This window comes from Miniopterus schreibersii (genome assembly GCF_964146895.1).
Source record: "Miniopterus schreibersii genome assembly, chromosome: 10".
In the NCBI taxonomy this organism is placed as follows: domain Eukaryota; kingdom Metazoa; phylum Chordata; class Mammalia; order Chiroptera; family Miniopteridae; genus Miniopterus; species Miniopterus schreibersii.
In genome coordinates this window covers 59,719,124-59,746,583 of record NC_138110.1, presented here as the reverse complement: position 1 = coordinate 59,746,583, position 27,460 = coordinate 59,719,124, and the positions used below count along the sequence as shown (strand labels likewise).

Below are 27,460 nucleotides of genomic sequence, written 5' to 3'. Positions count from 1 at the left end.
GACAAAGAGAGGAGAGAAGACAGAGCAACGACTCTCCTTCCAGGGACAGCTCATACTTACTCATGGTGGTCACTGAAACTCTGGAGAAGCCTCAGAAACTGTATCTTCAAGGTGATGTCCTAAAATACAGGTGCACCCTTGATGTTAAAACCATAGTCGCAATGTTCCAAAGAAAACAAACACTCTGGTGAGAGCCTGGGCATGTCACTGCTTCTCTGAGCCTCTGTCCTCATGCACAATGAGAAGTTTCTTTAGTCAGAAAACCCTTTGTTGACTTCCATGCTTGGCCAATAGCAGATTAAGTTAATGTGGACTCTTCTTGCTAAAAACACCCCCAACATACTGGATTAAAAAATAACAAATTCTTTTAAATGTGAGGTTAAGTTCATAAGAAAGAAAAGAAGAAAAGAAGAAAGGACTGAGTTCAGAGCACTAAGCACAAGCGTTGATGGTGGAAAAATGAAAACAAGATTCATCCAGACCAGGGCTTGGGTTTTTAGTGCCCTGCAGGGACCAGAAAGAATCGTGAGCAAGGATAAAGCCTGGGAAATGAACACACTTGGTGAAAGGTGGGTTAGAAAACCCCCACCTGCCTGCCCAGGGGGTGGGCAAAGAGCCTGTCTCTGAGAGTGCTGCTAGTCAGGAGAACAGTCCTGAGTACCTGGCATACAAAAGCAAAGTACTGTATAAAAATCTTCCAGGGCCCAGGCTACACAGGCACTCACAGGGAAAACAAGCCCCCTAAAAGTGACCTCTCTGTAAACATCACAGAACACGAGGGAAGGCTCCACCCTAAGGTGAGTCTGCAGACTCAAACACAAGTATTAGTACCCCAAGAGCAATCCAAAAGATACCATAAAAATACATGTTATAGTTAAAAAGAGATAAAATGCAAAAGAATAAAACATTAACATAATCTGAATAAAGACCAAGTCATTTTTTACAAAGAGCCAGACAGAATGTCTAGAAATGCTGCATATTCACTTGAAATTAAATCCTCAAATGGATGGGCTGAAAGGCAACTCTGACAAGGCCAGAGAAAAAAGTGATAAACAGGAATATAAGGCACCAAGGAAAATCTCCAGAACGTAGTGCAGAGACCAGAGTGAATCCATGGCACTAGACCCTGACAGCTATGTGACACTTTAAGTCCCAGAGCACTTTCCAGCTTTTGCTGGTGGCCAAGCCTCCATGTGGCGTGAGGCCAGCAGGCAAGGAAGGGTGATTTTCCTTTTGCAAGAAACAGAGGCTCAGCCCAGCCAGCGTGGCTCTGTGACTGAGTGTCGACCCATGAACCAAGAGTCACTGGTTCGAATCCCAGTCAGGGCACATGCCTGGGATGCAGGCTTGACCCTCAGTGGGGGCAGGAGGTGCAGAAGGCAGCCGATCAATGTTTCTATCTCTCTATCACTCTCCCTTCCTCTCCCTAAAAATCAATAAAAACATATTTAAAAGAAAGAAAGGAAAAGAGGCTCAGAGATTCAGTGACTTGTTCAAGCTCTCCCAACAAGCTAAGTGGCACAACAGGCCTCCCAACTCCCAGCTCATTGCTCTCTCTAGGGTGCAGTGAGAGAGACAAGATAGAGGAGAGTCCTCAACCCCTTAAAAAAAGCAAGCATCCTAAAACCCTTTTTGGATGCAGAGCATTTCTGGTGTGTGGTTCTTAAAGGCAAAACTATCAGTGGATATAATTAGTGCAGTAGAGCACAGAATGAGGAAAACTGCTGTTAGATAATGGAGTGGATGGCCCCACATCAAGGGAAGTGAGCCCCCCACCCCTGAGGTATACAAAGGGAAGCTGGCTGGAGGCCCCCCAAGATGGACTTCTGCATAGGCGGAGGGGTGGGGTCCGATCCTTCCCAAAGGCAGATTCCACTTATGGGATTAATAGGTTAGGACTTGCGGTTTCTGCTCTGCTCTCAAAGACTAAGGTTTCAAAGGGTCCAGAGCAGGTCTTGAAACAACTGCTTCTGGCAAGTAAAGCCCATCTGTTCCTGGGGCCCCTTGCTCACCGGGCTACAGTCGCAGTTCTGGTTGTGACCATGGAGGACAAGGGCAGATGCTGAATGCTTCCTCCAAATCAGCTTGTCAAACAAATTATTAAGTCCAGGGATCAGCTTGAACTCTGCAATCATCCTGTGAACCTAGATGTGGTAGGAAGGCAAAAGCATTTTAAGACTAACGTGAGGAAAAAATCTAGCAAAGCCTCGTGCTTATATGGTAACGTCCTTCAGGACAAAGAAAGCAACAGTCCAGTAGGGAGTGTTGAGGCTTACAGAAAACACCCACACATTCCCTATCCTGCTCATTAATCCTCACAATATCCTAGGAGTACAAGAGGTCCTCTTTTAAGACCATGAGTTTTGGATTCAGATAACCCTGGGTTTGTCTCTTAACTCCACCACATACAAACTGTGTAACCTTAAGCACATTCCCTAACCTTTCTGATTTGTTCCCTGCCTCTGCATATCATTAAAATAAAAATGCCCTCATGCTTTATAGTAGGATAAATTTCAAGTGAAGGCAAGATAAAAATATAATAAAGTGAAACTCTAAAGGTCCTAGAAAAATCTATGCAAAGGCTTTTTTTAAAAAATAATGAGACTGAGAAAGACTTCCTAAAGTATTATACCAAACCTAGAAGCCAAAAGAGAAGATTGTTGAATTCAACCACACAAACCTTTTAAAATTCTGCATGGCAAAACTCACAATAAGCAAAGTCACCGTTAAATATGACAGATGGGACCATACTGACAATCTGTGTCACACTCAGGCAAAAAGCTAATTTCCTCTATAAGGAATCCTACAAATCTCTGAAACAGAAAGACCAACCCTACAGAAAAAATGGGCATAAGATACAGACAGGAAAACATAAAAGATTTTTCAATATATGCCAAGAGCTCAGCCTCACTTACAATATTAAGAGAAATTCAAATCACCTAATTTTGTACTTTTTCTGACTGGCAGAGAAAAGCTTTATAATCTTGTGTTGGTAAGCTGGGCCTCAGGCATGCTCCCACCCTGCTGTGGCAGGGAACTGGTACTACCTGCAACCTGCAGAGGGAGGACAGTTTGCAGTATCTCTACAAATTACAAATGCATATTCCCTTTGACCAGCAACTCTACTTTAGGAATTTATTCCCAGGCAGATCCATATAAATATTAAATGGCACATGTACAAAGATACTCATGGCAGCATTACTTTCTCAATGGGGAACAGTGGCATAAATGATGGCACACACACTCAATGGGATATGACACCAGTGAAAGAGTGAAGGTCTTTCACAGGTGGTGAACTGAACATTCGCCAAGATATAATATTAATACAGCAAGTGTGTACATGCTATATTACTGATTTTGTTTTAAAAAATGAGAGGAAAATATTACTTTTATAAGCAAAGAAGGTCTCTAAAAGGACATGTTACTAGCTGGTAAGTTAGATGCTTGTGAAGAACCAGAATGTTCAGGATCAGAGGGGAGAAAGGCTTCATTGTACTTATTTATACCTTTTAATACAGAACTACTTGAATTGTTCACCTACTAAAAATAATTTTCACACAACACAAAATGAAGCTATTATCGTCTCTTCTCAGGGTTGCTGTATAAATGAAGTCAGAGAACATATGTAAACAGATGATCACAGCAGCAGTGCTTATTAATTCCCATCTTACGAAGTAAAAGAGAAGTTCAGCAGGACCACCTTGGGCAAGGCAGAGGTGAAGATGTCACCCTAACTCGGTGCCCTGATCCTAAAGCTGTCCCTCCCCAGCCCACCACAGCCATGCATTTATTGTGGGAGACAAGAATCTGACAAAGCTCTGTGACTCTGGGCAATGTTCTTCTTTGAGCCCAAGTCCCTTGATGGGAAATTAACTGCTGAAAGGACTCAATGAGGTACTATGGGGGATGCTCAGGCCTGACTTATAGGATGTGCTGAAAAAAAAAATGACTGCTATATTGATTACATTCATTAGCATCAGAGGGACGGAATTTACAGATGTGGGGAGCATTTCCTCCAGTCTAGTGATTTTAGTTTAGCCAAGACTGGTCACAGAACTGGGCCCAAATGCATAGTAATAAGGCTACTCTTGGAGGAGCCTTGCCCTTGCCATCCTAGTCTAGGCAGGGCCTGCGAGTCCATGTGCCCATAGTGCCTGGCACACAGCGGGAACTCAGTAACTGCTAACAGTACAAATGAGGATGAGCCAGCATAGCACTGGTTCTTGGTTGGGCAGGATTCTGAAGCCAGCCAATGGTCCTACTCAGGAAGAAGTGGTGTAATCACAGTTTAAAGACCACAATGGCTCACAGAAGAGGAAGGAGGGAACTGTGACAGTGAAGGGACAGAAGAGTCAGGGCAGCAGAGTTCAAATCCTGCCTCTACTGATGTTTGGCGACCAAGATGACAGCCCTTTTTGCACCTTGGTTTTCTTAAGCATCATGGGGGGGGGGGGGGAGGAGAATAACTCCCTGTTGTATAACTTACCAAATACCTGAAATTTCAAATATGAATTTTTTTGAAAGGGCCTCAAAAAAGTAAAAGCACTCAGCACATGTAAGACATTATGACTGTAATTTTTTATAACAAATACATTCCATATCGAAGGAAGGAGCCCTAATGCTTTGGACGGCAAGGTGGGATCTCACTCAGAGAGATCCTAGTTTTTAAATGCCAACCATATGCTGATGACCCCAAAGTGATACCTCCAGTCTCGACCTCCCCCCTAACTCCAGGTGTGCGTAATCCCGGTGCTGATTCTAATAGACACCTCATAACTAACTTGTTCAGACTGGACTGCTCACCTCCTCCCCGTGGCCCCCCACCCCCTTTACCCACCCTAGTCCTACCCTCCTTGCCCATCTCAGTAAATGGCAAATCCACCCATCTCCCACTCAGGCCAAAACCCTGGAGGGAGCTCAAGAAGCCATGCTCAACTCCTCTCTTACGCCTACATCCAAATGATCAGCAAATCCTACATGTTCTACGTTCGAAACAGATCCAGAACACAAGCCTTTCTCACCACACCCACCACCAATATGCAGGTCCTAGCTACTGTCATCTCACACAGCAGCCACAGGGATGACTTCCCATTTCACCAGAGTAAATGCCAAAGTCCTTAGCGTGGCCCATGAAAGCCCAATGCAGTCTGGCTCCTTGCAACCCCTTAGCCCTCCTCTCCTCTCTACTTTTCCAGTTCACCCACCCCCTAACCCCCAGCTCCCTCACTGGTCTCCTAACTCACCAGGCATGCTCCCACCTCAGGGGCTTGCTCCCTCTACCTGGCAGGCTACCTCGAGGGTCAGCATGCCTGGCTCCCTAACTTTCTTCAGGACACTGCCATGCCAGATGTCACCTTTTCAGTCAGTTTTTTCCCTGTCTACCCCACCTAAAACTGCTCCTCACTTGTAAAATGGAGATAACCGCACCTAGCTAGCACAGAGCTGTTGTGCTAGTCGTGTCTGAATCAGAAAGGTGCTTAGGGACTATCGAGCTCCCGGCCTCCTCTCCCCGACTCACCCCTCCCGATGCCTGGTCTCATCCAGAGGAGAATGCTGGAGCTGGCAGGAGGGCTCCTTCTCTACCTTGAACATGCTGCACGCCTCCAAAGCCCTTTCTCCCTCTGCAGGGTAAGGGCCCTTGCGCCTCCCTCCTGGAACTACCTGAAGGCTCAGAGAACCCCAGCACACCTGGAGACCCTGGGAGCTGCCTGGTTTCGTAACTCGACAGAGCTGGGCTCTGGCCCACCACCCCAGCCCCCATCAGACTGGCGATTCCTCCAGCGCACCTACAGAGCAGTCATCTCGCCAATCACAGACCCTTTATTCTTCATGTTGACAAGGCCAGGTAACACAGCTAAACTGCCCGCTCTGCCTTGGGCACCAAGGCTTTGCCTAGCTGCCCACAGCAAAGTACAGTGGAAAGGCCGTGAGCTCTGGAATCAGACTCGTTTCCCACGTGTAAAACAGAGAGAGCCACCCCAACGCCTTCTGGGCTAGAGGGCCATTCTGAGAGGCAGCCGAGTGGAGTCCTCAGACCCCACGAACGCCTGGGAAGCACCTGCTCCTGACTCCTTGCTCTGAGACGCGGGGAGGGGCCCACCTGGTTCCGCTGGCGCCCCATCAGCAGCACGCAGAGGACATAGAGCACCTCCAGCTTGTACATGATCTCGTGCATTATCTTCATGGACTGAGGCAGCTGGGTCCTTGCTGAAGTGTGAGGCAGGCCGTTCTCCTCAGGAGCCCCTGGAGGAGGGAACACGACGGAGGCTGAGACAGCCACCGGAAGAGAGGGGTGTCACTGCTTGTGAGGAAATGTGTTTCTGCTCCTCAAACCAGCTCTGAATAGACTTGAGGTAAAAGAACCATGACCCTGGGCCCTGAGTCCCTGACAAAGACCCTGAAAGCCACAAAACTCCCTCCAGGCCCCCAGGGGCCAGGCAGGCTTAGAAATTTAGAAAAATGGACTCTGCAGCTCTAGCTCACCAACTTTAACCAACCCTAAAAATGTTCTGACACAGCTAATGCAGGGATGTGACCCATCACTTCCCCACCATATTCCTTTCTCCTGCCACCACCAGACCTTACCCCTTCCCTGACCCGAAAGTGCCCAGACAGATGTCTAGCAGCAAATTGCATCAAACTCTCTTCAGGTCACAAATGACTGAGTAGTTGGTCCCTCTCTGTCTAGGTTCCACAAGAAGGCACTGCTGAAAGACTGGGAGGAATTCTTTTTAAAGATTTTTCCACCCCATTTTTCAAATAACCTTCTAAACTTTCTAAGGTTCAACTTTCTAAGGCAGCCTGTGCATCACAACTGCTGCTAGTGATACAGGTAAACATATTATCTACTAGTAGATTTTCACTTCACCCAATTTCATTGTTAGTAACAAGAATAGGAGCTAGGTAATATTTATGGGACATCTGCTATGTGCCAGGCACCGTGTTTTGGGCTTTAGGTAAACCCTCTCACTTATTCTATACCCACTTAACAAAAAAGTATCTGTGGGTCACGCAGGCCACAGAGGAGTGTAGTGTTAGGAAGGCGGAAGAGCACAGTGACAAAGACTGAGAGCTCTGGAATTACAACTTGCTGGCTGGGCAAGTCACCTCCTCACTAGGCCTTAGGCTGCTCTATAAACTGGGAATAACCACAGTGCCACTGTGGATGCTGCAGTTACTGAGGACTGCATGAGAACACAAAAAGAACAGCACCTGATTCTTGGGAAGCCTCATTCTCAGGTCCCTATTATTTTGAAAGGTCACTGGTCAGAATCAGGAGACCTCAAGAGTTACTTCCCCTCAGTTTCCCTCATTTTAAAGATGAAAAGGCAAGTCAATAATTACTAAGGTCCTTCAGAGCTCCTATTGGACTTGTTGCCCTAGAAGCCTTTTACAAAATCCAGAAAAGCGCATGGTACAGACAGCAGTGATCAGATATATACAGGTAAGGTGCATGTAAAAGGCATGGTGACTTCTGCATGTTGATATCATGATACAAGAACCTAACTTACTCCACCCTACAGACTGGAACCATTTTTTCCAGCCATATTATGTCACTAATATAAAATCACAGCTGTGGAAGAAGACCAGCTGCTGAATGAAGGATGACTGTGAGGCACCAATAGAGCTACTTTACAGCTGTCGGATGCAGAGTTCTATATGTGCCCATCAGGTCTGGTTGGCCTACAGTGTTGTTCAAGTCTTCTGTTTCCTTGATCTTCTGTATAGTTGTTCTATCCATTATTGAAAATGGGATGCTAAGGTCTCCAACTATCATTACTGAATTGTCTATTTCTCTTTAAATCTGTTCATTTTTGCTTTATTTATTTATCTTGGCTCTTTTGCTAGATGCATATATGTTTATAACAGTTATATCTTCTCAACAGATTTACCCTTTTATTACTATAAAATGTCCCTTTTTAGCTTTGATAACATTTTTAAGGTCTCTTTCATTCAGTACAGCTACCCCAAATTCTTATGATTGCTCTTTGCATAATACATCTTTTTCTATACTTTCAACCTCTTTCTATCTTTGAATAGAAAGTATGTCTCCTGTAGCCTGTATTGAATTGGATCTTTTAAAAAAATTCAATGTGACAATCTTAATTCCTTTATTTATCCTTTAATGCTTTCTTTTGCATTAAGTGGCATGTGGGCTCTCTGACAGACCCTTTCTGATAACAGTTTTCTCCTGTGTATGGGTCATACTTTCCTGTTTCTTTGCATGTCCCTTAATTTTTGTTAAGAACTAGACACTGTAGGTAAATACTGTATCAACTGTGGATAGTGATTCCCCTTCTTCCCTCAGGGCTTGCTGTTTCTTATTTGTTTAGTGACATGGCTAGCCTACTTTAGTGAGGTCTACTCCAAGGACTGGAACTCAGAGAGTGTAGCCTTGGGCATGTGCACAGTCTCCCTGGATAACAGTATTTTAGCAGGACTCTCTTTAACTGGCTCTTTTTCTGATCTGTTAAGCTTTCTGCCTCACCTGGTATGCAACTCAGCTGTCAGGCTCCCCGAATTGCTGGCTGAATGCTTTACAGTTTTTGACAAGGCCTTGAGGCATAAACTACTCCAGAGTCTAATTCAATGAAATCAGGGGTAGTGTTTGAGAATGAGGTCTGTTTTGACCTCAGAAGAGCTCTTCTTAGCTGTCTCTTCCCAATTCTCTCTGGTAAACTAGCTGGCATATGGTTTGGCTTTTTGTTATCAAAAAGAGCTAACAGCCCCATTTAATTTGCTTAACACCAAAATCTACATTGTTTTTAAGAATGCCCTTAGACTCAAACTTCCTCACATTCTGTTCTTACCTATTACTTCCCCCTGTTCCTGGCAAAGTCTTGGTGTCACTACTCCAAGGGGAGCCAGTACTTTCTAGTCTTCCTGTGTGGAACCTCTGTCCTACTGAGCTGAGTAAAGGGAGATAAGAACCAAAGAATTCTTGGCCTGCCAGGCCTGGACTAGAGTAGAGCTTCCATATTACGTGTAGTATGGAGGTATGTAGAGGAAAGGAGCCCTTGGCATTATGCTAAGTGAAATAAGTCAGAAAAAGATATATACTGACCATATGATATTTATATGTAGAATCTAAGAAACCCAAACTCAGAGAAACGCAGTAGAGTGGTGGTTACCAGGGGTTGGGAAATGGGGAGATACTGTTCAAAGGGTACAATCTTCCAGTTATAAGATTAACAAGTTCTGGGGATCCATGATGATTATAGTTAATAATACTGGATCATATACTTACTGAATGTTGTTAAGATAGTAAATCTTAAATATTCTCAGCACAAGAAAGAAATGGTAATTATGTGATGGGATGGAGATGACAGCTACAGCTGTAGTGGAAATCATTTAAAAATATATAAATATATATTTCCCTGGCCCGTGTGACTCAGTGGTTAGTGTTGGCCCCTGGCACCGAAGGACTGTGGGTTCAATTCCCAGACAAGGGCACGGAGCTACCTGGGTTGCAGGTTGGATCCCTGGCCCCGGGTGGGCTGTGTGTGGGAGGCAACCAATAGATGTCTGTGTCTCACATCAATGTTTCTCTCTCTCTCTCTCTCTCTCCCCCTTGTCCCTCCCTCCCTTCCACTCTCTCTAAAAGTCAATGGAAAAAAATATCCTTGAGTGAGGATCGACAAATTGTACACTTTAAACTTTCAACGTTATGTCAATCTCAAAAAAGCGGGTAAGAAAGGAGTCCCTGACCCCATGGCCACACGCAATCAAGAACTTAGCCTCTTCAAATGGAGTTGGAGGGGGTTCTAAAGCTGGTACCCTGTCCCTCCGAATGATAACAAATTCATTTTTGTGACTGCGGGAGCCTGTCTTTTCTGCCACGCTTGCCCAGAGTGGAACTCCATGAATCATAACTTCTACTGTCACAGACTCGATCACTGTTCTTCCTGAGTTTTAGTAGATTTTCTTGAAGAAATGTTTCATTTGCTGTATGCTTGTAGAACAATTTTTAGAGACTTTACATGGATGGTTTTGTCACTGTTTTTTATGTTTTGTTTAGTTTTCCTGCAGAAGCAGGTCCACAGAGCTCTGCACACTGCCATCCCACAATTTCCTCCATTCAATTTTATCTGCATGATTACAGTGAGAATTCCTGGGTTTGTACCGTCTGACCCCATCCAACTGGCCAGAGTCAAATGCTTCAGGGTTGGGCAAATGACCCAAGATGGGCCACTCCTTTACCAGGTAGTTGGAGCTGAGACGAGGATCCTACCCACTTACTAGGCAGTCTACTCCTCAGAAGAGAGGAAAGAGAGGGCTAAAGAGGAGACAGCAAGAACTCTCTGGGTTCCTAAGAATGCTCTGGCTAATGGCTCCAGACAGTCTCTCTGATTGTGCAACAAACATGACTCCCTCCAATCAGACTGTCCCCATAGAGGGAGTTCAAAGAGGTTTCTGTCACTAGCTATCAAAAGAATCTTAACAATCATGATCTAGGATTCCCTGAGGAAAAATTCCACTTTGAGCAAATTTAAACTTATCCTTCCCAGAAAAGAGGTCAAGAATGACTCCAGGAATCTACAGGAAGGCGCCCCACCTCTCAGGAGACCCACCACAAGTACCTTGACTGTGCTCCGATTCCTCATTAGCCACTCGCATCAGGGCATCTAGCACCAAGGCGTTGTCCAGCCATGTGTACCACTCCTCCAACTCCTGAAGGAAGCTGGCCGTGCCCGTTGATTCTGACACCTTTCGAGTTGCCAGCTTGCAAAGCCGCTCAACAAAGCCAGGGATGCTGAGCAGGGCCGCTGCCAAGGAAAGGACAAAAGAAGGAATTTTCAAAACAGAGACCAGCTCTAAAGCCCTCAACGAACAACCTGCTCCTCACCTGCATGACAGGAATGATTTCTAACCTGACAGAAGCTAGTCAGCCACAGCTTCCCTTTAAAATGAAAGGCCAAACAAAGGTAAAATAGTAATAAAGCTATAGAAACACATCGATTTTAGCAGGTGCAGGGAAAAAGGCTCTCTTATTCCTACTGGTGGGAATATAAATTAGAATAATTTATGCCTTAAATCTGTGTGTCTCTGAGCCATGAGGTCCATTTCTGGAAATTTACCATAAGGAAATAACCAGTTATATATACAAAGATAGCTGTATATAGATGTTCACTCGTGTGGCTTATATAACAACAAAAAGGTGGAAATAACTACATGTTCATTAACAGCACACTGATTAAATATGGCATATCCATACACGGACTACGACACAGGCACTAAGAACAACGACACATACCTCTCTATAGTGACTCCAAAAGCTGTTTAGATTTACTTACAAAAAGATGCTTAAATGCTACCTAAACATTATTGGCTTAGGCCCGTTTTCTTAAAAAATTTAAAACTTTGCTTCTTTAAATTATATACATAATATACACATAAAGAATGAAAAGATATGTACTAAGGTATTTACTGTGACCGCTTCTGAGTACAAGATAATACAAATGCTTCTTTTAAAACTACTTATCTATAATTTGATTTTTCTGTAACAAACAAGCACTGGCAGAAAGAAAAAAAACAAGCCTTTTTTTTATTTTTGGTAAATTTAGAAACTGAGTAATTGCACAACTCCTATAATCGAATAATTATCAACTCATATTTCTGCCAATCCCATTTTACTCAGAATAATGAATAAGCTGGAAATTCTGATCAGCATAAGAGAACATAATTAACTTTCAAATCAAGGAGATCTGGGTTCAAATCTTGACATCAACCTTTAAAATAAGGCTAACACCTGTACATATGTGCTTGTGTGTGCAGTAAATCTTCCAAGGAGGGTAGAAAACAGCCACTGCTGAAAGAGAATTAGGCCAATGGGAATAGAGTGGGAGGGAAACACTTTTTTGAATCTGTAGATTTTTTTGAACCATGCAAATGTGTCATCTAATTCAAAATTAATAAATACCTAGATATTTCATGTCAAGATATTACTATTTATATTTTTATTTAAAAAAAAATCAAGATGTTACTATTCATTTGGGAGGGTATAATATGGTATTGGAGTTACGTTTAAAGAGAGTCATTATCTTGTAGAAACACTGAAATACATACAGGCGAAATTTTATAATGTCTGGGATTTGCTTCAATAAACCCAAAGTGATGAAGGGAGGAGTGAATGGGATAGAGAGAAAGGGAGGCTACCAGGTGACAACTGCTAAAGCTAGGTGATGGGTAAATAAGGATTGTTATACTATTCATGTGTCATATATATGTCTCTACTTTTATTTATTTTTATTTTTTTATTTTTTAATTTATTTTTTTAAAAGTATATCTTTATTGATTTCAGAGAGAGGAAAGGAGAGGGAGAGAGAGAGAGATAGAAACATCAATGATGAGAGAGTCATTGATCGGCTGCCCCCTGTACACCCCCGACTGGGGATCGAGCCTGCAACCTGGGCATGTGTCCTGACTGGGAATTGAACCCTGATCGCCTGGATCCTAGGTCAACGCTCAACCGCTGAGCCATGCCCAGACGGGCTTTTTTTTTTTTTTTTTTTAAATATATCTTTATTGATTTCAGAGAGAGGAAGGGGAGGGAGGGAGAGAGATAGAAACATCAATGATGAGAGAGTCATTGATGAGCTGCCTTGAGCCCGCAACCCGGGCATGTACCCTGACCGGGAATCGAACCTCGATCTCCTGGATCCTAGGTCAATGCTCAACCGCTGAGCCATGCCCGGCTGGGCTATGTCTCTACTTTTATATGTGGGAAGTTCCCCATAATGAAAAAGTTTAAAGTAAAATTCAAAAGAATACTACATTAAAGAAAATTCTAAAAAAAAATAAAAGTAATTAGTTAGGAGGATTATATAAAGTCATATAAATTCAGTCCCAGCACAGAGCTAGGCAATAATCTTAGCCCTCTATCCATCCTTTATACATTACTGAATGACTATAAAATAATACTTGACCTCATTCAAAAAAGAAGTGAATTAAAACTACAAATATGCCCTGGCTGGTGTGGCTCAGTGGTTAGAGGGTTGGCTTGCAGAAGGGTCACAGGTTTGATTCCTGGTCAAGGGTACATACCTAGGTTGCAGGTTCGATCCCTGGCCCAGGTTGGGTATGTGCAGGGGGTTAAGGGGGGTGACCAATCGATGTGTCTCTCTCCCATCAGTGTTTCTCTCTCTTTCTCTCTCTTATCCTCCCTCCTCCCTTTCACCTACTCTTGCTAAAAATCAATGGAATGAAAAAAATATTCTCAAGTGAGCATTAACAATAACAAAAAACCCCTACAAATTAACTTTTCCTTGAAAAGTTAAACACAGAATTATCACATGATCCAGCAATTCCACTAAGTATCTACCCAAAAGAAACAAACACAGGTACACATATATTCACAGCAGCACTATTCACAACAGCCAAAAGGTGGAAACAACCAAATGCCCATCCAACAAATGGATAAACAAATTGTGCTATATACATACAACAAATATTATTCAGCCATAAAAAGGAATGAAACGGTGATATGCTACAGTGAAAGACATCATGCTAAGTGAAAGCATGATACATAATAAAAAGGTCACATATTGTATGATGTATGACTCCACTGATATCAAATATCCAGAATAGGTAAATCCACAGACAGAAAGCAAGTGGTTGGGAGTTGAGGAATAATTGCTTAATGTGTATGGGGTTTCTTTTTTGAGTGATGAAGCTGCTTGGGGAACTAAATGGCCAAACGTAAATGGACATTACATGCAAAAGTTGTAAATGTACTAAATGCCGCTGAATTGTTCACTTTAAATGGTTCACTTTAAATGGTTAATTTTATGTCACTTTAATCTCAATAAAAAGTACACTGAGACAGCTATTTTGTTTTTTTTGAAATAACAATTTTTACTTATCAGTTTGACAAATACCAAGAAGTTAACACATTGTATGCGGGAAACGTATTTATTATACGTTTTACGTTGACTGGAAGTAGAGCGCGCGATAAAAACTACCCGCAAACAATGTGTTAAAAAAACCTTGTGCTGGGAAGGGTATACAGAGTGGGAAGATGAACCAGTTATTTCCTTGGAAGTATAATTTGTCAATAGCTATCAAAGTTCAAAAGGCAAATATCTTGTGCCTCATAATCTATACACAATGTTATTTGTAGGAGCAAAGACCTGAAACAAACTAAATTTCCATCAATAGGGGACTAGATAAATTATGGTATGCAACTATAAAAGAATACTATATAGCTGTAAAAAGGAATCAGATCATTCCAAATGTACTGGAATGGAATGCTTTGTAAGGTAAAGCCAGGGGCAGAATGATGCCTATTTTACCTTACCATCTGTACAAACCGGGAGGAGTCAACCTCTTTCTTCCCCTCCTCCACCCCATGATTGGGCAATATTTCTGAGGGGCACATGAAAAATGAGAACAGGTTACCATGGGGAGGGGAATAAACTTTCTACTGTATACCTGCTGTTCCTTTTGTACCTTATGAATTTTTTTAAACCTTAGATATATATTACTTCTTCCCAAAAATAAATAAATGAAATTGGATTCTACATGAAAATCTTCACAAACCTAGATTTTTACTCTCACGCCTCTTTTCCCCAGTTTCTTTAGTTATTCCTCACAAGACAGTTCCTAAGACCTAGTCTTTACACCGTGCACACTGAACACAGCATAGCCCTTCAGGTGTGACCTGCCCAGTGTTCAGGGTTCTGAGACTCTGACTCCCACCACAGATTCCTCAGCTTTTAATGAGTCACTCATCTCTTGAAAAGCTGAAGAAAGTGATGCACTCCCCTTCCCTCCCCCCAAAAAATCACTGGCCCAATTTTACTCAGCAACTTATGTACTGTCTCAGGAGACTGGCATCCAGCACTGTACAGTCTTTGTAATTCTCACAGCCTTATCAGTAGCTCTAACACACGTTAGTTCATGTTAAACTGGCTGACAACTAAAACACCCACTACTTCCGAGAACTTCTGCAAAAGCAGACTTCCTCTCTCTTCTTGTTTGTTAAAACACCAGTATTTCCCAAATACTACTGTAAATTTTCCTCTCACAGGGTAGGCTCTGCTGTTCAGCTCTCCAAGGTGATTCTGAATTCCATCCTAGCTTATGTATTGCATAAAAATCAGCCTCTCTCAGCTCAGTGTCACCTATAAACTGGTAATTATCTGGCCCTGTGGCTTCAACTATATCTCTAAAATCTCGAATGGTCCCCCCCGCAGATAGAGCATTTGTTCCCATCTGAATCGAGAGAAGGGACAACTAGTAGTTCTGAGAATCCCCCAAAGGGCTCTAACATTTTAATTATCTGAGCTCCAGGAAGATCAGATAAAGCATTATTCACTGGGCAAGAAAACTAGCGCAGAGTTACAGTATACTGAAGAAATTAAAAAAAAAAAGACACCAAAAAACACCGACAACAAAAACCAAAAAATCCTCATACGTTTTGGCAGCATACCGCATGCTTCAGTTTTCTAAACCACTAAGGACTGAATTGTGTGTCTCCCTCTGTTCCCTTTCCAAATTCATATGTTGAAAGCCCTGATCTACAATATGACTGTACTTGGAGACAGGGTCTTTAGGGAGATAATTAAATAAGGTCATTTGAGTGGGGCGCTAATCCAATAGGACCAGTGTCCTTATACAAAAGGAGGAGACACCAGAGCTCTCCCCTTTTTTTTTTTTAATATATCTTTATTGATTTCAGCGAGAGGAAAGTAGAGGGGGAGAGAGGGATAGAAACACCAATGATGAGAGAGTCATTGATCGGCTGCAGCCCACAACCTGGGCATGTACCCTGACCGGGAATCCAACCCCGATCGCCTGGATCCTAGGTCGACGCTCAACCGCTGAGCCACACCCAGCCGGGCCAGAGCTCTCTCTTTCTGTGCACGCACAGAGGAGAGGCCATGAGGACACACTGAGAAGGTGGCTGGCTACAAGCCAGGAAGAGAGGCCTCACCAGAAACCAACACTGATGGCACCTTGATCTTGGATCTCTAGCCTCCAGAACTGTGAGAAAATTAATTTCTTTTATTTAAGTCACCCAATCTATGGTTCCTTGTTATGGCAGTCAGAGCTGACTACTACACATACCTCTATTTAAAAGTATTCATTATTGGAATTCAATTAAAGAATGACAACACTAAGGACTAAGATCTTTCTCATCTACTCATGATTTAATTATGTGCACCTTGGCCCTCCCAGTGCATCTGACTGGAGAAAAATGTGTGTGGGATGGGGGAGTGGAGAGATGGGAACTACGGTCAGAGAGCTGGGAGGGCCTAGACCCTGTACAACATCATGTGCTAAAATACAACATTTAATAAAGCTTTATTCCAAAAGATACAAGCAGACATCACATGGAGATTGTATCATGTGTTAGCCACACAGGTATGAAAGTGAGCCTAGACATTTCATGAAGACTTTCTTTTTTAATCCCCCAAATCAAAGAAAACTGACTTGGGGTTAAAACTCAGTTAATTAAAAACCCAACTGACTAGAAAGCCTTATTCCCCAAGGATAATGGGTAATGCTGGTTTTACTTAAGTCAGCTCAGAAGCAGTACGTGAAGGTAATCAATACTAACAGAACAAAATAGATTCCTTAAATGGGAAACTAAAAGTTGACAGTGACTTAGTGCATCAGCACAGGTATCCAATACGGTACCTTTATGACCCTCCGTTTCCTAAGCTGTGCAATGGAGATACTAATCTCTATTATCTAGGGCTGCTTGGAGGATTACATAAAATCACTTCTAGGCAAATGTTCTTCCAGCTCAATGTCCGCCACATAGCAGGAGATTAAGAAATGTGAGCTTTTGTCAGTGCATATGTATGTGTACATTTAAATCAGCTGTGAGGTATAATTTAGTTATAATAAAATGCACATGATCTTAAGAATGTATATTTTATGATTTACTAACCTGAGTACTCCTCAAAAGTCATAAGAGGAGGGAGAAAGAAAAGCCTACACAAGGCCAAAGAAGGCTATGGACTCAGGAGAGAAAAACAAGCCAAAGGGAGAACCACTAACGTGGGGTCCAAAGAATTAACACTTCTGTTTCTACATGACTAAAAATGCATAAAATTAAATTCCTTAATAACCTACAAGTGCAGTTATGACCATCTGGTGTTCATAACTAAAATCAGAACATTAATGAAGACTCCTCATATTCAGTATTTAGAAGGAAAGCTGCTGGGTAGCACTTAGCAATTCTGCAGATAGGCCTGGGAAGGCACACATCCAGTCACTGGATGCTTTGAGTGGAAGGCATACATCCACTCTGATGCTTTGAGAAACAGTACTGTTTTCAGAGCATCAGAGGGCTGCTGTAGAATGGCCATAGTTTCCTACTGCTGCTTTTAATGATAAATTTTTATTATTCCACTTGGTTATTTGGTTAACCCTATGGTACACGAGATGTTTTTTTAAATCAATTGTATTTCTAGAACTAGCTTTTAAGACACAAATGTTTTAGTTCAAATATGAATCATCTATACTCTTATGACCAAACAGATATATGCCCAATTTCCCTCAAATCTGCATAGGTCAGCATAATAGAACAGAGTTATTTTGCTACAAAAAAGCAATAGGTGAGGTAGATGAGTTAGAATAGTACTTTTAAAAAATTTAATAACTAATATACTCACATGGTTCTAAAACCCAACATATATAAAATAATACACCCAAGCTTAACAGGTGGCCACTTTAGGTTTCTTGTGTATGCTTTCAGTATGCATACTGTGTATGAGCAAACAAATACATATGGTATTAGTCCCTCCTCCCTGCCTTAATACAAAAGATATCATATTATACATAAAACCCTGCATTTTCCTTTTTACCATTAATATACCTTGGAGATTTTTCTATATCAGTGTATGGAGATTTTCTTCATTCTTTTTTCTTAAAAACTATACAATTTTTCATTATGTAAATATTCTTTAAATTAAGCAGTCCGTTGTTGATAAACATTTAGATTATTTCTACTCTTTTTGTTATTACAATGCTGCAATTAATAACATCACACATACGTGTGTGTCTGTGTGGGTGTATGTGTGTATAATCTATGTGTGTATAATCTATAGGATAAAGATCCAGAGAGGCTTAGTGGATCAAAAGGTACAGGTATTTGTGACTCTGATAAACAATGATTCTTAACTTTTTTGAGGTTCTGATCCATCCGAAAATCTGATGAAGGCTACAGACTTGGCCCCCCAAATAATGAACAAATACACACAAATTTTGCATACTCTAAGTAGACCCCAGGAACCCTTACATGGATTAATCTCTAGAGATACTGAAAGAGCTAGATGAGTTAGGAAGGTGCCTTAGAGCTACAATCTTAAAATTCTGAGAGTTTAGAGACTTTACCTTGGTTGATCTCAGCTGCAGAAGGCCCCAAGCTCAAGCTCTTCTTCTGCTGAGCATTTTTGGCAAGAAGTGTGTGCTTGTCATCATTCCCTGTATCCATCTCTGAGATGGTGACAGCCAGGATCCGGCAGAAATTAGCAAGCTGCTGCTGATCGAAATTGGATACTAAGGAACTCAGATTGGGGACTTCATCTAGTCGGATCATTTCCTACAGAAAACACAAATAATATAATCCCTGTGCTCAGTTCATTCGAGATTAGATGTGCTCCTCTTTTGCATTCCCCTAAGAATGCAACCACGTAGGCTTAAATCCCAGCCCTGCAATTTACAGCTGTGCAACCTAAGTTCTAGAACCTATCTGAGTCTCTTTTGCTCATTTGTCAAATGGGACTAACCTACCTCGTAGGTCTGAGGATTAAACCCTTTGAGCACCACTGTTCTTGTTTTCTACCTTTGCTCATGTGGCTCATTTTGCCTATTAAAAAAAAGAAAGAAAAAGAAATATCTACCACTCAAGTTTTATGAATCACAAACTGCCATCCTTGCTACAGGTGTTTTCTTTTTAAGAAATAGTGTATTTCAAATACAGCTGAAGGCCCTGTTTCCCCACCCAGTTGCATTCCCCTCTCCCCAGAGGTAACCATTATTTTGAACTTTGTGTAATTATTCCCACGTTTCTGTACTTATGTTTCCGTAAAAACATTCGGTACTGTTCTGCACGCAGTGTGAATGGTGTCATGCACCACCTTACTTCTCAGTCAACACAGAGTTAACTGCACTGATACAAGCAGCTCTAGTTTCTGTGTCTTTCATTGTTTTACTCCACAATTTATTCTTTCTATATGTTTAGGTGAACTACAATTTTTCACTACTGAACAGTGTTGTGATGAACATTCCTATAGATGTCTCCTTCTGTATATGAACAAGTAACCAGTTATCTAGAGAAAGTGACAGGCATTCTTGCCCTTTTCTTGACTTTAACAGAAATATTTCCAAAGCTGAACATTAAGTTTAATGTTTGCTGTAAGTTTTAACAGATACCCTGTATCAAGTTAAGGAATTTTCCTCCTATTCCTAGCTTTCATCAGGAATGAATACTGAGTTTTATAAGGTGCTTTTTGTTACCTGGTTATAGTGTTTTCTGTGACAGAGAAATACCCAGTCCAGCAGAAGTAAACTAGTGGGAGGAAGAGTAGCAGGTATTCTCTGAGGAATATAAAGATTTTTCAAAAGGAGAAAAGTTCATGTAATACAGAACATTTTCAGATTTTAAGAAAAAAAATTTTTTAATTAAAAATCTGCGTATAAATGGGCTGACACAGACCAAACCTGTGTCATGCAAGGGCCGAATGTATTCTAATTTTTATTTGATGCCTACAACATATGGTACAAAGAATAAGAAAGTGAATAGCTGTGTGTCTATCACATCTCTGTGCCTCTCTGCCAGAGGTAACCACCTCTATCATGAATTTTATTACCACTTTGCCTTTAAAAACAGTTTTATCATGATTTAAGTTTGCTTATTTTTGAGCTTTATAAAAATGATATAATATACAGTCTTATGCAACTGACTTCTAGCATTACTTTCTATGATTCAGCTGTGCTGTTGCCTTTAGCAACAGTTCATTTCTTTCCACCACTTTCTAATACAAGCACATCTCCTTTTATTGCGCTTTGCTTTACTGCACTTCACAGATGTTGCATTTTTTTTTTTTTTTAAATATATCTTTATTGATTTCAGAGAGAGGAAAGGAGAGGGAGAGAGACAGAAACATCAATGATGAGAGAGTCATTGACAGGCTGCAGCCCGCAACCTGGGCATGTGCCCTGACTGGAAATCGAACCCCTATCGCCTGGATCCTAGGTCAATGCTCAACTGCTGAGCCACACCCAGCCAGGCAGATGTTGCATTTTTAACAAATAGAAGGCAAAACCTCCACCAGCAAAAAGATTACAACTCACTTTACTGTGATACTCGCTTTACTGCAGTGGTCTGGAGCTGAACCCGCAGTGTCTCGGAGGTATGCCTGTGTTCTACTATGTGAACAGAGCACATTTACCCATTCTCCAGTTGACAGACCATAGGTCTCAGTTTTTTGTTCTGTGCTTCTTGATGCACATGTGCAGTTTTTCTGGGGCAGTGCCTTAAAAACCATTCTGACAATGCTCAAGAACAAGAAATAAATTTTCAACAATCCAGTAAACATACATATGTGAATGTAGAGATAGATACATGTATAAATATGAAACAAACACTTTCAAACAATAACCTTAGATGATACACTTTGATCTTTTCTATTTAGCTGGCAGACCCAGTGAAGTGATTTCACAGCCTCTTGGCTTCAATTTAGTGTTTTCCTTTCTAAGAATCACTGCTCTGGGAATGAGCTTTCCCACGAGCGTGCCTGGGCATAGGTTATCAGTGACTCAGGCCACAATACTGATGTCATGGCCCTCAGGGCAGTGCATAACCTAGGTACTAGGTTACAGGGTAGGTGCATGTTCAAGCAGAAAACAGAAGAAAGGTAAAGATATTATGCAGATATAAAAAGTATCATCAGTATAGAAGTGTTGCCAGTGATACACATTCTAACCAAATTTGCTCTCTGTCTTACTGTGGTCTTGATTTGCATTTCCCTGATTATCAATGAGGTTAAGCATTTTCTCTTACATTTATGAACCACTGGTTTCTCTTCTGTGAAATGCTTGTTCATATCACTGACCATTTTTCTACTGAACATTTTTCTATTTGTCATTTTCTCACCAATTTGTAAGAATTCTTGATAAATTCTGACTACCAATCTTTTGTCAGTTGGATGGGTTGAAAATACCTTTTCCCAATTTGTGGCTTGGGTTCCTTCTTTATGATGTCTGTTTCCCTTGCAAACTGCATCAAGATACCCATAACACCTAGCAGAACTCATCAACATCTTTTGGCAACACAGAAAAAGCAATTCTAGACTCCTACGCTGATACTGCCAGGAAGACTAGTTCCCACCCTGGAAGCCCCTTCCCGCACACTGGCTGGAGCACAGTTAATGGAAAAATAACAAAGCCTTTTTATCAAAGGGCACAAAGGGTCTGTCTGGGACCTGTACACATTTCCAAAGTGTTCCTACAGACAATGGGCCACTTATGCATCTTCTGCCTGGGAGAGAACAAACAGGACCTGAGGAAAGTGCAGCATAAACACAGAAATGAAAGCTGGCACAACACAATGCATGTGGGAGCGCTTTTGCCAGAGATGCCAACTCTAAGAGGCTGTTCCTGCATCCCCTACTAGTAGTAAGAGAAAGAAATCTGCCAACCTGCAACCAACACGGAAGTATGGGACAAAGACTGGGAAAGTAAGCTTCAGGTCCTAACAAGCATAACACTAAAAACCTAATACAGTGATTCTTGAATAGAGGTCTATAGGTATGTTTTTGCGGTCTGTCATATCTCAATGATAAGTTTTTTAACTTAAAAGAGTTTTCATTTCAATCATAGTGTTTTTTTTAAAAGCATATTCTGGATCATTTTAATGTATATCTTATGACCAAGTGGCTGGACTCCAGTGCTCATTACTTGGGTCTCCTGTGTTGGTGTCAATTAACGTTAACTGTTGACAACTAATGGGGGGGAAAAAAGGGTAAACTTAATCAGTGAAAGTGAGAGGCAAACATCATCAAGGGAAATATCCTAATGAGTGAAGGTTTCACAGCAGCTCAAACATAGAAAAGTGGTAAGAGAATGAAGTCACACAGCATATAGCAGTAGGGATGCTAAAAAGACCTTGCATTGCAATAATTAGTGAGAATGGGGCAATTTGACTTTGGCAAAGTAACATTAGCCATCACATTAAATTCATGAACTTTTGAGTTTTATAATTACTTTGATTTCAATCTGTATATCTGTTTAGGTTGTACAGTCATACAAGACCCATTAGTATAAAAAGTATAACCTAGTTTTTACTTGAATGTATTTAAGTAACATAAAAAAAATAATTTAACACTAGGAGTATGGAAGAATTTTTCTTTTAAAAGAGCTCTGTACATTGATTCAGGTTTCAGAATCCAATCATCTGAGACACCCTCCCCCTGGTTACCCACCTGCTGGAGGACATAGCTCACCTTTTTAACACCCAAAATATCTTCAATGAGGGTTGCTGTTTGTAAGAATGTCTTCTTACTCGTCATCAGTGTAAACAGGAAGATCACAAAGTCATTCTTTTCTGCCAAACGCTTTGTAACTCCTTCCGTCTATCACAGGGAGGAGAGAAAGAACAAAATAAGTTTTAAGTACAAAAAAATATATAAAGAGCAAGATATCCCTTTCAGACAATGGAAACACAATCCCACATTACATCTGAAATTCTTGGCTTAGGTCTTATATCCTTAAAACTATATACAAAACACTGTGTGCAAATGCATTTTTCCAGGGAGGGATTTTTCCACGAGGATCCTCATAGGTTCGTGACCTAGTATCTGCTTGGTATCTAAATCAGAATCTCTAAGCTAGCATACAGTAGGACAAGTTTTATTTGACAAGCAGTACTTTAAAATTTTTGAATTTAAATGTCTTTCAGGCAGGACATGCTTACTCTAGGTTTATCACAATTTGCACAAGTCGCCGCTCCAAAAACAGGCAACTTCAAACATTTCTTATTTTCTGCCCAGTCCCTGAAGTACTGGTACTTTCAACTCTAAAAGCCAATGTTTTTTAAAATATATATAAGAACAATTTCTTAGCGGCCTAAGCTGCAAGGATAACTGTGCATTTCCTGAACAATTAGTTCATTTTTTTCTTATAGCTCTGTTTGTGCCTATTTGTGCCGCTAGCTTCACGTGGTTATTAAGCACTTGAAATGTGGCTAGTCTGCACGTAAATGTGCTGGGTGTAAAAAACACTAGATTTTGAAAGGTAAGGACTACCCACCCCGCCCCCCCAAGAATGTAAATGCCTTTATATTCATTTTAATTTTAAACTTATTAAAATTAACTTCACTTATTCCTACTTTTGTCTTATTTTCTAAAAAAAGTTGCTACAAGGAAATTTAAAGTAACCTAAGTGGCTAGCACTGTATTTCTAGTGCACAGCCCTGTTACAGATGCTGAGCTGTGTAAATGTTAAAACACATCTCCCTATTTGTATTGGTTGCTAAGAAGCTTAACCTCAAATTTGTGCACCATCCATAATACAGATGATTTTATGGTCTACATTTTTATATTAGCCCAATTCTTAGATGTATGTTATACCCTTATGTTACCCTTTTCATTCTTAACGACTTCTAAATTTATGATTTTGGTAGATTTTACACACTCCTGCAAGATGCCTGAAATCTTTTGAATGAGGCAAAAAATAAAATAAAATGTTCCTTTGCATTTTCATATACAGGTTTCATGCCTCCAATAGCACTTGTTTCATTCTGCCACATATTAGGACTCACTGTTTACAGTTTACCACAGAAGTTCCTACAAGACAGGTACTGTGTCTTATAAAGCCAACACCTGTCATCTCATTTAGTCCTCACAGCAATCCTATGATGTTAGTATGATTACTAACTGTACTCTACCAATAAGAAACTAAAGCTCAGGGAAGTGAACTAATAAGCACTAAGCCAAAGACCAGACTCCAAACCAAGTTCTAGCACTGAGTGCTGAGCGCTTTTCTTTCTACGCAATTGCTTCCTTCATTCACCAGTTTCTCACTCAGTGGTCACTGTAGCAGTGTCCTGCTCAATACGCGGTGGGGCTTTTGGTTCCTGTTTTGTCTTCCAACAAGAAAAATGAAGGAGTAGGCATAATGAGGTTAAAGGTATCTTAGAGGTCACATTCTTCCAAGGCTTGTATCCCTTTGACAAGTAATTGTTCAGTCTCTGCTTGGGTACCTCCTTCAGGGTTAAAGGAGTTCAGTACCTGCTAAAGTAACCCTGGCTCTTAACAATTACAGCTGACCTTTAAACAATGCAAGGATTACATGCAGTTGAAACCCTACATATAACTACAGTCAGCCCTCTGCAACCGCAAATTCCCAACTGCGGACTGAAAACACAGTTGACTCTTGAACAACGTGGGTTTGAACTGCATGGGTCATACACAGGTGGACCCGTGCAGTTCAAACTTGTGTTGTTTAAGGGTTAACTGCACTATGAAACTCTGCCTCCCCATTAATTTCTACCTGTTGGTTCTGGTTCTCACACACACATAAAATAAACCCAGTTCCTCCAATGTCTGAAGATAGCTCTCAGGTCTACCACCCTCAGTTGAATCTTCCCTTCTCAAGCATTGCAGATGTGGTGGGGAGATAAATGTAGCCCCAAAGGCAGGGGTACTTACACACACACAGGTATTATACAGGATACTCAAACAGTCCTTGGACATTTCATCACTTACTGAAAGCAAAAGGGGAATAACTGGTTATTTTTCTCATTGAAAAACTAGTAAAACTATATTAAATTTTTTGAAAATAAAAATGATTCCTCATAATCTCCTCCAAGATGATTATTTTCCTGTAAGCATATCTCCCTCCAGTTCTTATTTACCAAAGATTTTCATGTGCCCATTAGAACTCACAGGTCAATTTATAGGCTGCTTTTGGTTTGATACAGGAATCATTTTCATTAAGCTCTACAGTCCTCATAATTTCAATCTGTGCTGATATCATCATTTCAAATAAGCCATGTTCCCTTTGTAGCTTCCTCAGAATATATCCAAGGTTTTTGTTTTCGTTTTTTTGCTATTTAAATAGACAAAAAATAACCAACTTAACATATATGAGTAGCCTTTTTATGCTTGTGTTCCTCCAGATACATTTCCAAAAGCTGAGCTACTAGAACCATAAGTATAAGCACATGAATGCCTTACTATAAATTTCTATTGAAAGTTCTACTAGCAGCAAACAATTATATCATTTTTACAACAGACTCACTGTTTTTTTCTTTGTTTTTTTCTGGCTATTTATGTTAGGGAAATGGCTTTTAATGCCTGATCTATCAAGTCTGATAAAGAACTAGCTAACTCTCTGTGAACAACAACAGGAGAGTGGCACAAAAAGGAAAACTAAATTTTCATGACACCCAAACTAGGAGGTGATAAAACTGAACATGAACCATAGATAAAGTGGGTTTTTTTGGCATTAGTTTTATTTTCAAAAGCTGTTTCCACTTATTCTTATGCTGCTACCACCTCTAAAACTGCTGGGTCTCCTTCTGAGATCCCAATGGACAGTCCAGCCAAGCTAGCTTGACCAGACCGGTTATCTGATATAATCTTGAGACAATGCAGGTGTCCTGTATCCCTCATCACTACCACTCAACCTACTGGGGCTTTTTGGTTTATTTCTTTTACAACTTCAAAGCAGGTTGGAGTACCCAGACCAGTGTGTTTCAGTGTTTCTAGACCTTTCATTTTTGAAGGGAACTGAGATTCACTCATTCATCAAATATTTATTCAGCACCAACTCTAGAGCAGATTTACTTATAAATCTAGCAGAAGAGAGAATAAATACATACACCAACAAGTAATTACAAGATGCTACTTGCTATGAGGGTTATGTGAGTAGAGAACAGAAGAACCAATTTAAATAAAAAGAAAAGCTGAACATGGATATTCAAAGATGAGCATGGATCCAAACCATCACTGTCCCTACAAATGAGGTCTTATATAGCATATCATGTTGATGTTAGGGAGGAAAATTTTTTTTAATTAAAAAAAAAAAAATTTTAATGTTTGTGGAAGAGCATTCATCAAATATTAAGTGATCTCTATCTCTGGCTTTAATGCCAAGTAAAGTATACTTAATCTTTTTTAAGTTAAATATTGAACACTAAAAAGAATATCTGTAATGTGTGAATTATAAAGAAGAGTAACAGAACAATACCCAAGTACCCACCGCCCAGCTTAAGAAATAACACACAACCACTACCAAAACACTTTTACTTTTTGCTATATGCACTGGTAATGACTGAACTTTTTACAAAGAGCATATATCACCTTTATAACAACAAAATAGTTTAAAAAAAAACACAAAGTGGTCTTACCAGGTTATTGCTTACTCTCTCAATTAGCTATATATGGAAAGTAAGAATTTCCAAAGAAAACATAAAAGCTGGAGCCAAGGACTACTAGAAAAGTACAAAGGTGCAATTCTTTTCGCCTGGTAGTGTTCACACTTTTTCTTTTAAAGCACCAGACTGTATTTCTACCTAGCATAAAATGAATAAATAGAGCTTCTTAGTTGGGACTGGAGAGCATCCTGCAGTTGAATGTAAGGCACGTCCTCACCGTTAAGGGTTAGAAAGGTAAAGGGGAGAGACTCCTGTTGGAAAACAAGGAGGTGGCTGGAAAGTATACTTACTTTTCAGTTTCTGTCCCCGGAGAGAGACTGTAGGCCTCATAAGAATTTCTACAAGGAGCTATAAAAAAAATTTTGAGATAAAATCTTCTAAATTAATTCAAAGTACAACTTATAAAACAATCTTTGCTATGCTAACTCATGGCCCAAATAGCTGTAACAGTATTACAAGAGCCTTCCTGAACACAGGAGAGAAAACCCCCATAAAATCAAGAACCATTGATCCAAAGATGTCCTAAGGTGGGACAGGCACCTGCTACAGAAAAATATATTTTCACTAAAAATAGACATGAGGCGAGAGACCCACGTTATTCTTTTTCCTCCCATAAGCACACTGGTGTCTATTAAGTCAATTCCTTGATGAATGATTCAGAAGTAAAGGGGGGTCCCTTGAGCCGACTAGTAACTGGTACAGGGCCATTGGGACTGCTGAGGAGAGTGAATGCTGAGCAGAAATTAAAGAATGAAGTCTATGGTAAACAATATGTATGCAAGTGTTTAACATTCAATCCTCACTTTTGTAGAAAATGGCATCTCTAATGGGGGAAAAAACTTAAAAAATTGAAGTATAAGATGATACAGCAAAGAGCAGAAATCCTAAGCACACAGCTCATATTTACAAAGTGAGCACCACTCCTACAATCACCATCCAGATCAAGACACAGACTAACCACAACGCCCTGAAAGACGCCCTCATGCTCCTTCATGTGATGGGTGTAAGGACAGACATCCAGGGGAAAGTAGGGTTCCAGTCCCTCACTCGCTGCAGCACAGTAAATTC

General features: G+C 40.8%; 1 protein-coding gene across 4 annotated transcripts in view; it reads right to left on the bottom strand.

The window, feature by feature from the left end:
• Positions 1–27,460, bottom strand: part of TRPC4AP (transient receptor potential cation channel subfamily C member 4 associated protein) — a 59,625-nt gene that overhangs the window by 12,180 nt on the left and 19,985 nt on the right. For 2 of the 4 annotated variants that reach the window (XM_081148918.1, XM_081148916.1), the window contains exons 4-11: positions 26,683–26,740; positions 24,663–24,718; positions 22,458–22,586; positions 18,346–18,553; positions 10,581–10,766; positions 6,101–6,267; positions 2,013–2,144; positions 61–119 (exon numbers count right to left, since the gene is read on the bottom strand). In XM_081148918.1, coding sequence (XP_081005044.1) covers positions 61–119; positions 2,013–2,144; positions 6,101–6,267; positions 10,581–10,766; positions 18,346–18,553; positions 22,458–22,586; positions 24,663–24,718; positions 26,683–26,740 — 995 coding nt within the window. The remainder of the gene's footprint in view (positions 1–60; positions 120–2,012; positions 2,145–6,100; positions 6,268–10,580; positions 10,767–18,345; positions 18,554–22,457; positions 22,587–24,662; positions 24,719–26,682; positions 26,741–27,460) is intronic. The other 2 variants (XM_081148919.1, XM_081148917.1) reach the window with 1 other exon arrangement.